Source organism: Gobio gobio (genome assembly GCF_949357685.1).
Source record: "Gobio gobio genome assembly, chromosome: 12".
Lineage (NCBI taxonomy): Eukaryota > Metazoa > Chordata > Actinopteri > Cypriniformes > Gobionidae > Gobio > Gobio gobio.
In genome coordinates, this window is record NC_137105.1 from 15,877,596 (window position 1) to 15,890,317 (window position 12,722).

The 12,722-nt window shown below is 37.7% G+C and overlaps 1 protein-coding gene across 1 annotated transcript; it reads left to right on the top strand.

Annotated features, from left to right (window-relative positions):
• Nucleotides 1-605: 605 nt before the first annotated feature.
• LOC307134583 (adhesion G protein-coupled receptor F4-like) lies at nucleotides 606-8,654 on the top strand. Its single transcript, XM_079830443.1, has 5 exons — nucleotides 606-1,925; nucleotides 2,040-2,081; nucleotides 6,865-6,924; nucleotides 7,053-7,110; nucleotides 7,261-8,654. Exons 1-4 carry the CDS (start codon nucleotides 1,155-1,157, stop codon nucleotides 7,083-7,085), a joined length of 906 nt encoding a protein of 301 aa, XP_079686569.1. The 5' UTR covers nucleotides 606-1,154; the 3' UTR covers nucleotides 7,086-7,110; nucleotides 7,261-8,654.
• Nucleotides 8,655-12,722: the final 4,068 nt, after the last annotated feature.

A 12,722-nucleotide genomic window follows, 5' to 3' on the forward strand; every position in this document is an offset into this window, starting at 1 on the left:
TTGATCTCATCAACTTTTGAACGCAGCATAAATGTATCATTCAGTGCCTTACATATTCCACAATCCTATGCGTTCCATTCAGTGACAGTTGAGCTAGAAAAAGAAAGATGGTGTCTGAAAGTTGCGTTTGCTGGTCAGTTTGTGTCTAAATGTATGTTTTTGACCAACGTTTTACGCTTCTGATGTCATTAGAAAATGTCGGGAAATCACTACTGTAGTAATTAAATATGTGTTTAGTTCTCACCAAAGCTTTCTCTATTTTAAACTGTTACGCTGCCTCAGAAGTCTGTATGAAATCAATTTGGTGAGGTATCTTCGTTCGCTTACGCTGCCGAGTCATTGCCTGATAAGGCAGCGAGGCAAAAAGTCAACTGCCTATGTTTTTGGATGAAGCCTTTGTCCTCAAAGTTGATGTGTTAGAAACAGGAAACCCCCCTCCCCCAGCTCCTCAGCCCAAATGTTAAGCTACTAGAATGTTGATTCAGTGTAACTGTGTTGTGCAACAACCATTCTCTATATTATCATTAATTAAATGTGTTCCTTATATTCCACATGTGATGCATTCCATCATATTAAACAATTTTATATTGAATTTCCAGGATTTCCTAAATACAGTGGACATTATTATAGCAGCTAATGTCAGTAATCAATGGACCATATTGAACAATGACAACACCAGCATTAAACTTCTGGGCGCTATTGAGAAGATAAGTGACCGTCTCACAGATGATATTGCAATTAATGGAACATCCATTCAGCTGAACAGAACTACAATTAAAAACTCATTCAGTATAACATCAACACTTCCAAACTCAACCACGGAGATTAAAATACCACAGGTTCCTAATGTGACTACCATAACCATCATAATCTTCACAACTCTTGGCAATGTCTTACCTACTCGTAATACTAGTAATAATAATAATAATTCAGGTGTGCGCATCAATGGAGATGTGGTTGTTGTTAAGGTTAAACCAACGCTTCATAACATTTCTTTTACTTTTGACATTACTGATCAGTCTTTGGGAAATCATCAGTGTGTCTTTTGGAACTTCAATCTTGACGCATGGGATTCCACTGGATGTAAAGTAAAGCTCTTAAGAAATAAAGCAGTTACGTGTGAATGCAATCACACAACCTCTTTTTCAATCTTAATGTCACCATTTTCCCTTGATCACAAAGCCTTAGCCTATATAACTTACATTGGTGTTGCTATTTCAATGGCCAGCTTGGTTTTGTGCCTCATTATTGAGACTATCATATGGAAGTCAGTGACAAGAGATGACACATCCTACATGCAACATGTCTCCATATTCAACATCGCCGTGTCCCTGCTGATCGCAAACATCTGTTTTATCATTGGAGCCGTAGTCGCAGAACAAGAGCAGCCAACATCAGTGGGTCGCTGCAGTCCAGCAGTTTTCTTCATGCACTTTTTTTACCTGGCTCTTTTCTTCTGGATGTTATTTTTAGCACTGTTACTATTTTACCGGGTAACAAGGATGGTGTCCCAAATTTTAAGGAACGAAATGATGACCATTGCCTTTATAGTCGGTTATGGTGCGCCTTTGCTCATAGCAGTCATTACTGTTGCGTCGACAGCTGGACCACAAAATTATATCACGAGACAATATGCATGCTGGCTGAACTGGGATGAATCTAAGGCCTTGCTGGCATTTGTGATTCCAGCTCTCACTATTGTAGCCATAAACCTCATGGTTTTGATTGTGGTTCTGTATAAGATGTTGAGGAGAGGAGTTGGTGCCACTACTCAACAAGATGAGAAACATCCCCTTCTGGTCATTGCCCGATGTGTGGCCATATTGACTCCAATCTTTGGCTTAACATGGGGATTTGGAACTGGAACCATGGTGTCCCGTGAAATAGGCATTCATGTGGTGTTTGCACTCCTCAACTCACTGCAGGTATCACTTTTCAAATGTTAATTTTTTTTTCAATGCAATTTATATCTATAACATAAATGTCCATGTTTTTATTAATTTAATTTGTATTTTCATTTGTAACGCTTCCTTTAATAGGGATTTTTTATTTTGGTGTTTGGAACACTTCTAGACAGCAAGGTACAGTATGAGTTTACTTCTGTTGCTTTGTAAGAGCTTAAGTAAAGCCACTTAATTGTGTAATTTTGGATTTAATCTAAATATTTATTTCATACTTCATATTTCTTAACCACACATTACACATTTGACAGCATGATTATAATCACACTACCTGGGTTTATTTACTGTTTTTATCCTGCATATCACACAGCTGCCCATCAAGTACTGTACATTAAATATTTATTTGATTTGAAACTGTATCTGTATAAGTTCACTATAATATTATAACATTGTTACTGTCCCCCAAGACATTGATGCCTTCAGTACGCACTGGGCCTACCATGAGAGCACTGACTGACCTGAGAAACTTGTCTTTTTTAGATTGAACATTGGTCTGGGGAGTCTGTTATATATTTTCTATTGCACAAGAGGCATGATCAACGAGCATAATTCAAAAGACTCTGTACGCATATGTGTAACAGAAGCAGGATAAATGAATGTACATGGTTTCCAGCCTGAGCTGCAGGGCAAAATCAAATCGCTGGCAGATCAGGCTGGGTTTACCTAGTCTAATGAGAAATGCTTTCCCTTCGAATATTTTAGCCATTATGTGTGTTCAGTATACTATTTCTGTTGATTGAACCAGCGATAGCAAGTGAATTATAATCACCCAATTTGAGGCAGTCCTTTCATTTCAGTGAATTGGCCCCAGGTTTGCAAACCCATCTGAATCAATTCACATTTGCTCAAACAACTCGCTCAATCTGAAACGGCTTTTGAGATAGCCAACTTAAAAACACAAACAGCACTTGATGAAGTAGATATTCACATACTAACACTTAAAACAAAAGGCTACTTTTTTAAGGGTAACTCTGAGAAAATTCAGGTAATACTATCCTTGTCAAGTGAATAAGCCACCATTTACAACGAAAGTGTTTTTGTGTCAACCTGCACTGTTGATTGATTGATTGATTTGTCAAGATTTTTTTTTATTATTGTAAAATGATTTTTTTTTACTGTCGAGGATAAGGCTTATTTTTATTGTGGTCCATGTTTGCAAAATGGAAGAACAGATCATAATCACCATCAAGTTCAGCATCTCACAATACATCACCTTTAAATGTATGATATATAAGCCTTTTTTTAATACACTTTCTTTCTAAAAACACTTTCAACTATTTTCTGCTTTGTACAAGGTAAATCATTCGAGAATATAGAACTAGGCTAAAAAAGAATTCTTCCCTATTAAAGTCGTAAATCTAGAAAGGATAAAAATCAGTGCTACTCCACCTTGTGGAATGACTATGAACATCTCTCACAAGTACATAATACGATTCTTCATTAATCATAGTGTGACTGTACTAATGCTTTAGTTATAAAAAAAAGTTATAAAATAGTTTAAAAAAAAACATTTAAAACACGTCTTGCTAAAAATGTTATGCTATTAAATATCAGCCAACTAAAACAGCCATATTTTCTCTTGTCAATGCATTATCTAATACACAGCCCTGGTATTTACTTCTTGTTTAAGTGTAATGATAAACTTGCCAACCTCTACCTCTAATCAGGAATTTTTTTGGGGGGTGCACATTATCTCACCATATCGCTTTACTACTTTTGAGTTCCCTTAACTTCTTAAAAACATTACTCTAATTTGTTTTTGTGTCAATTAAAAACCACCTGGATTAACACCCCATTTTGTATAATCCTTGACTAATTCATCATTAAAAACCCACTGGAAGCTTGTTTACCAGTTAAAATAATCTGCTACATTCTTCTGATCAGACATCAGTATTATTCTAAAACCGTTAACCTTAGTCTTTTTTCCTTTATCGATTCCTATATTTCCTAAATCACTCAAAGATCTCCATAGTTTTTGAGTATCCTGCTTTAGTTCACTAATCTTGTCCTTAAAAGTCTTATCTTATACGTTCCTTAATTACCTTTAAAATACTATCTGTCATCCAAGATTCAGTCCTTAGCTTGATTCTTATCTCTTTATAGGGTGCAACCTTATAAAAAGTTTATCTTAAACCTAATCCCAAGCCATCTTCACGCATCACCTCAATCCAGTAAACCTTACTGAGTTCTTCTATAAAACTTCTGGACTGTATTTGGACTTTATCTGGACTTCTGGATTGTAAGAAATCTTTTCGGGTTACTTGACTGTAACCCTGAAAAAGAGAGGAAAGTCTTTTGGAGTGACCAGCAGTGAATATGTGAGCAACACGTCAATGAAATTGACCTAGAGCTTTTGTAGCCTCTGTTAGTCTAAGCCTAGCCTGACTTTGCTCAGGGTATTCTAAATGGGCTCGATTCAAGCAGGAGACAATTGTGCCCGTATCATGATCGAATCCCATACGATCTCTATGTCGTTCTCTGGGTAGGAGTGAGAACACTTTTCTTGTCATTGAGTCTCAACCCCAGAGAAACTAGATGAGGTATATAACACAATATTTCTGTGTTGTAGTGCCAGCTTGTGTGATTTTGCCAGTATCAGCCAATCATCTATGTAATTCAAAATGCGAATGCCCTGGAGTCGCAATGGAGCCAGTGCTGCATCCATGCATTTTGTGTATGTATGGGGTGACAAGGCTAGGCTGAATATTCGCCCCTGAAAGTGAATCTCAGGAACTTCCTGTGTTGTGGCAGTATTTCTATATGAAAATATGTGCTTTTGAGATCGATTATGATGAACCAGTCGTGATGTTGAATTTGCAACATGATCGTTTTGACAGTTAACATCTTGAACTTGAGAGGCAGGGCGCAAGACCATCAGGACTTTTTCTTCATGGAAATAATGGTCCTGAGGTCTTTCCTTGGAGGCTGATGAGGGCGGCGAGTCGGTCCCCAGTTTTAGGAGGGGGAGCATGACTTGCCACACTATGTTTCTGAGCCTCCTTTTAGAAGGATCGGGGCGAGGCTAGGTGGCCGGAATCATTGTTTATCCCCACTCCTTAGCACCTATGATAGTTGAATATGTCGACATTGAAGGTACAAAGACACGGGAAGTATCTCATCATGGAGGTCTTCAAAGAAGGGGAGGGAATTATTTTGTGGTCCTTCCCCCTGGCCACCAGACAGAAATCTGACATCTAGTTTGATCGCTTGGGGGTCTCTTGTTCGCGCGGCCAGTCTAGCTTTAATCTTGTCACACCGCAATTCACCACCTCGAGTACTTCCTTGACCGCTTTGTCATTTGTCATCTTTGTAAACCCAAGAGATTCATTGTCCCCTGCATGAACCAAAGAGGCGCCGCGGTGTGAAGGGACAAATGGATCTGGAGAGATAGAGTGATAAGTATGGACCCATCTCTCACTCCTCAGCCAATCGTGGGTGTTGGCCCTTGGAAGTAAGCGAGACGAGCACGCAGCATTTTCACTGTGAACAGCTCACAATGCTCATACTCGCCTTGCTCCTACACAAGGGCAGCGTGCTCTTACCCCGAGCAAACAAAACAATACTGGTGTGTATCTGGATCAGCCATGGGAAGTGAACACGGAGGCACACACCGTTTGTTTTGTTTATCGTTCTTGTTTTTTTTGCTATGTCTTTCTACTTGTGTGACAGTATGAAAGAGAGTTTCTGCTCACTGCCTAGCAAATACTAACTCCTACCATAAAGAGAAAGAGCTTGAACAGAGGTGAGAGTCACGCACACACTTCAAAACGTGGTCTGAAGACAAAAGACCTGACAATGCACCTGTGGCACATCTAATTATAGCCTCTGATGCTGGCACATTCTGATAATGTCACTAACAGAAGCTATAAAAGCTATAGGTCAATTGCACATTGGACGTGGCGCACACATATTCACAGCAGGTCACTCCAAAAGACATTCCCATAGCGCTAATCAAGTGCAGCATTAAGTGTAGCTTTTGAAAGAGAACTTATTTTTGCTGTATTATGATGCCTAATAGACTCTCCTTAAGTTTTGAATAAAATAAACTATACAGTGATCACTAATACCAGCCTCCAAGACATCACTTCTACATATCTTAGAATTATCCGATACCAATATAACATCAGTGATCCTTGGACAAACTTGTTTTGGTACTGAGACTTCCACAGAAGATTTTTGTAAATTTTTTAGTATTTAGACCACTTCTATTATGGATTGCTTTCAGGATGTGACCAAATTCCCTTTCAAGCTAAGTCTGTTCACTATGCGGGCATATTTGCAATGCCTGTGGAGAGCTATTTCAGGCATCTAAGACCAAGTCCTTTGATCTGAAATCTCAAAAACTGCTTGGCAAACTCTGTGACATATATCCGAGTGAAACAGCTTCTCAAAAAATAAAGCACACGAACAAATAAGAAAGTAGGACGGGCCTTGATTTTGTCCATTAGATCTTTCGATTATTGCTTGTTTTTGCTATGATCTACTATGAGTGACGCATTAGAGAAGGTAATTTAATTAAAGATTATGAGAGCATGTGAATTAAAAAATAATGATGTGCATGGATTAATTATTAATAATAAATACTGAATATTCCATTTAAAAAAAAAAGATTTTATATATTTATTTAGAGACACCTTCATTATGCTCAGGTCTACCGTTGCCTTCACAGTTTGGTCTGAAGAGTATCAAGAAAGAAGTGGATAATAAAAGCCTACATGAATGCTAGACATAGGCCTACTAAAAAAACATATTGAGCGTTGCAATTGATGACGCATATCAGTAAATATTTGACCGTTGGTGGTGTGATTAAATCAAATCAGAGACAAACATTCTGTGTAATAAAAAGACATTTAAGAGACTTTCAACAAATTTCTGGACGTTAACCAGAGATCTTTGACTGCAGGTTCGTAAGGCACTACAAGGAAAGCTGTCACTACAGAAACTCAGTTCCAGCCATACCCAGGTAAATGCCATTTTATAAAAGCATAGCCTTATATGAGCTCTATAGGACTTTAAATCTTCAACTTCTAACCAGTGCTAAATATTATTTTTTACAATGACTCTATGTGATTTATTTTGATCACCTTACAGAACACCAGCGCAGGATCATCATCCACACATTGACTCAATTTCTTGCCATGGATCCGGAGTAAGTGACATACATCTAAAAACAAACATTTGTTAATATATTTTCAATAATGAGATTATCCATTATATTTGTTATTTAAACATACAAGTATGCTTAATGAAATAATGTAAAGACAATAGATTTGAGTAACATACATCTAACTATTTGCAGATGTGTACGTGTCTGAAGCCAACCTTTCCTCAGCAGTTACATCTTCAGACAACTCCAACTGCTCATATGCCATTTTGTACACTTAAAATGCACTCCAAAAGGGTTTCCTACACTGCAGTGTCTGTTAGTGTTTGGTGAAAGAAATGTTTCTATGTTCTAATATGATAAAAAATGGTTACAATATGACTCTATACTGTATTGTATATTATACGGTGGCTTCTTAACCCGCACCGGATCGTGGGCAGGGAGGTTGACGGAAGTGGGCGTGTCTGTACTTTTATTTACTTTTGTTTTATACAAAATATTCAATCAACTATCACAAACTATGCATCATTTGAAAGCTAAAACACTAAAGATTCATGTTCTGAACTTGTTTTTGCAATAAATACACCAGAGAGGAAAGGGTTAAATGAAACGCTAAAGGACGGGCCATGTAAACATTAGCATAATATTAGCGATACTCATCTTTCATCTCCTGTCGTTCAGATCAGATCTGACGAATCCAATAAACACCCGCATACATCTCTGTGTAAGGGTCCACTCTTCAAAGTGCATCCCACTTTTTAATCCAAAACAACGAAAAAATAGGGAAAAAACTAAAAATCCTTCGTTGTTTGCAAGGGAGTTTTGAGTTAGCGTAATCAATCATGTCCATTCTGTCCTTCAATCAGAGTCTCTCCTGTGATGCATTATATAGACTTAGGTACACTTTTCAATTAATTCAAGTATATTTAGCCTTATAACGGGTCTGGTTTTCACCTTATTGACGAACAGGGATTGTAGTTTGTAGCTGCAAATTCCTCCATCAAAGCCAGCTGCCTCTGTAATAATCTTCTGATATGTGCGGTGCAATCAAGTGAAAATTGCTGTGCAGCATAAATTATAAATCAATAATCAAGTCTGTTGGCGAAAGCGATTTTCTTCCAGTCTTCTTTAAAAAAAAAAAAGTTCCATCGTGCTCCGGCTCGGTACGTTAAGTGCAATCTGAGTACAGGCCAGCAGGGGAGAGGGGAGGTGGTACAATCGTGCTCGGGCATGGTACAAGGCAACCGTGCCTCGTGTGAAAAGCCTACACATTTTAGTTTTTTTCAAAAACCACACATAAACTTTATTCTCTCAAAAATAAAAGCATGTACATGTTGCTCACATATTATGGTAGCCCAGTTTGTGTTGAATAAAGTGCAATGATACTTTTGCCATTAATGTTTATAAGCAACTGAAAAAAGGCACAAATGTCAGAGCATGTCAAAACTTCTAAAGCGCCCCAAAACTGGCTCAGACCCGTAGGGGTTAAATACTGATTTTGTAATTGGATGACGTGTTTTCTTTAAATAAGTAATCCACCTTGTCCTCTGCTCATATTGCCTCATTGAAAATAAATGATTTGTCACTGCAAATTGCTGTCCTTGTGATCACTCGCTAAAATATTATATAGGCCTATGTCTACAATACAGATAATTCATGTATGCAAATTTTGTCTCCATTCCCCTGGTTCGGGCCTGCCAATAATATATTAAAACACAAGCTTTGACGTTTTCTGGGATTGTTTCTAAAGAGAGTAATTTTGGTGATGTACTGGAGTCGTACAGTAAGCGCGTGAGTGTCTGATGCACCGTGTGTGTGTGTGCGCGCTAGATCACTGATCACTCGCTGCATTCATGACACATTTCAGTACATTTGCGTTGTTTCCACACACACTCGGGAAGGATACTGTTTGATTTGTCATGTGTGCATTGTTGGGATTTGCAATTATAGGTTTATGCAGACAAAGCGGTTGATTTAGGAGTTTTTTTTGCCATCTCCATGTGGTCCTGTTCAGTATCGCAGCTTGACTCATCTAAAATGAAAACATCTTGTTGTTGTTGCTCTGTACACTTACTATACACTGTGAATTCTGTAAAGTTTTTTTATGTAATGTTTTTTTCATGGAAGCTTAGGTGTGTATAAATTTATTATATAATATAATGATATGGACTCCTTATTTTTGGTTATTTGGTGTCATTTTGGAGTCTCCAATGATCCTTGAAGCTTGCAGAAAATACAGTTTTGTGATCACCCTTCAATCTGATTGTTTACTTTGCATATAGCAAATTATTACAAAATGAATGTGTTTAATGATATAAACGGCTAAATGGATAAATGATTAATGTCATGATAAGTGTACGATTAATCGCAATTAATCTCACAACAAAGGATGCGATTAATCATGATTAAAAATTGTAATCTATTGACAGCCCTAATTTATATATAAGATAAATTATATAAAGTATATACATGCAAATATTTCTTAAATATATACATGCACGTGTGTGTATTTATATGTACATAATAATTATACACAGTACACACATATATTATGTAAACACACATTTTTATTTTGGATGCGATTAATCATGATTGATTTTTCCCCAGCACTATTTTTTATATCACCTAGGCAGCGCTCAAAGAGTGTTCCATTTATAATCACTAAAAGCTGTCACTCATTCAATGTCACATAGAGAGGGTTGTACACTTAGAGAGGGTTGGCGCGCATGTAGAACTCAGCACTGGACAAAAACTTGAGCAGAGAGTGGATTCTAATTTAAATCTAATTTAAACCTGGGATTGGCCATTGCTTTCAAGAAATCAACAAACATGTCTGTGATTGGCTACATTACTCACCGAAGCGAAAAAACTCTTTGGAAATTGAATCATTTGACGAGCGCAAATACAGACATGCACAGGATTTTTTGCCAGCTCTTTTTCGCAAATAATATGCTATTATTACAAAGTAAACAGATCATAGACCTGCAGTTATGGGCAGATTTTCCCTCTAAAAACAATCGGTAGCAGAAGCAGCAGGCGGCAGTGGTTTGAGTGAGAAAATTACACGCAATTAACAAGTCCGTCTCCCTCCTCGGTCCATAGTGGGGCACAGGGATGTCCACTTTTTTGGAGCCGGGTCTGGTTTTGTGTGTTTTTCGCGGCTTTCACACTGAAAACCAATGTTGCCTCTCGTCTTTTTGAAACGCAGTGGGCGTAACGCAATCACTCTGGCATGAATTCCTGGCACCCACAGCTGAATCAATGATACATCCATATTACAAACCACGCTGGTCCAGTGGGATATCATACAGATTAATATAGATTATATTCCTTATTAATTGATTATTAAATTGTTTAATTATGGTTTATACATGCTAGTTTCAATGACAGTGTTCAAGATAAATATTTTCATACTTTTGGAGCTGCCAGTTTGGTATGTTTCAAATAATTATTAAACAGCAAGCAGAAACTATGCAAAAGCTGCAGCCCTTACAGCGCACTCAGCGTCCAAATTCACTCACTCGTTTTCATTCACTTCTTCAAGTGGACTATATTAGTGGAGTAATGTAGTGAATGAGAGTATAGGGAGGGGGCGATTTCAAACACAGTCTTCGCAATAACATGCAGTTAGACACTTTTGAAGACAATAAATATATGATTGTGACTATATTGTTAATCTGTGTTCTTAATGCCATGTTGGGTATTTTTTTTTTAAATAATAGATTATATGTATAATTCAATGCTAATCTACATAGCTTTTATAATTGTGCAGAATAATGTAAAATAATATATTTTTTGATCCGAAGCCACATTAGATCACAAAAGATTATTTAAAACACTTGACTTGTGATATAAAGTAGTTTGGCGCAAAAACGTCTCATGAATCCCATTAAATCTCATGAACTCTCATGTATTGATGGTGTGCTAAGCCAACATGCTAGCTAGCCCTAGGATGCGCCTGCCACCTAGATGAGCAAATAAAATGTTTTTATGAATCATTTTGAATGGTTAAGCTCACTGAAATGTTTTTATTTTCAGGAAGGGTATTTGACACCGTTTCAAAGAAGGTGCAATTAGAAATTTGATCAAAGAAATGAGGGATTACATCTGTGTGAATAGAAAGTCATCAGTAATTATAATGAAGACAAAAGAAAATAATAATCAGAGCCAAAACCAGCCCGGAGAGGTGTGCATGTGTGCAGGGAAGACTGAATGGGGTAATAGAGATGGCACCACAAACAATAAAGACAGAGAGATGGATGGATGCTTAGAAGACAGTAAACATCAGTTAGCATTTCAGAGTCTTCTCAAAATAAAATCACATGACATGATCTTGAAAAACATTAATAAAACTAGTTGTAGACTCACATTGACACTCCGGAGAAAACGGTGATGTCATCTAGCTCTTTTCAATTTTCATGCAGTGACAATGTGGGCAGATCAGTTATTTAGTTTATATAGTTAATTTAGTTTTCTAATCAGATTTATTTGGATATTTGGTTGAAAATTGTGTGTCCTCAACTGAGCAAGCCAAGCCAAGGGCGACAGTGGCAAGGAACCAAAACTCCATCAGGTGGCATAATGGAGAAAAATAAACCTTGGGAGAAACCAGGCTCAGTCGGGGTGCCAGTTCTCCTCTGGCCAATTAACAAACAGCGTATGATTATTATTCTGGCAACTTTACAGGTCAGGGGTCACATTAGATCGGAATATTCGAAAGATCTGAGTCATCACACCAGAGACGGGTTTATTGAGGATGACATATCGATTAAACAATTAATTAAATTGCAATTTTCGAAAGATCGGAGCCGACAGGCCGGAGACGGTTTTATTGTGGATGATATATCGATTAAACAATTATTAAAGGGATAGTTCACCCAAAAATGAAAATTCTTTCATCATTTACTCACCCTCAAGTTGTTCCAAACCTGTATAAGTTTCTTTGTTCTGCTGAACACAAAAGAAGATATTTAGAATAATGTTAGTAACCAAGCAGATAGAGCAACCATTGACTACCATAGTAGGGGGAACAATTTTAATAGTCAATGCAGTGCTTTAAGTACGCTCATTTGCGAGCAGAGACTACATTACCCATACACCCTTGAGTTTTACAAGTGAAAAGCGCATGCGCCGCTTTTGCAGCTGTCAGTGTCAACAACTCAAAGTCGTCCGGAGAGGGAGAGGAATTTTTCTTCTGCTGAGTCCTCATTTTGGCGGGAATCGTACTGTCAGGGTTGGTGAAGGGAAAGGAGCGAGGACTCAAAGATGCAGAGGATAGGGCTTTTAATGATAATAACAAAATAAAACAAAACTACCCCGAGGGGGAATGACTTGACTTTTGACTTGACTTGACTTGACTTGACTTGACTTGACTTGACTTGACTTGACTTGACTTGACTTGACTTGACTTGACTTGACTTGACTTGACTTGAAACATGAGGTAAATAAGACGACGATTCCGCACTGGACTGCAAACACAAGGAGATTAAATAGGGAACAAACAAAAGAGGGTAACGAGGGAAGACAGGTGGGGCAAATGAACCAATAATTAGGAAACAAGGTGGGCGGAGTTAGACAATAGACACGAGCACATGGCACAAAGAAACACTTGACAAGACATGTGCTCACACCAAACATGACATGAACATGCAGCTAAT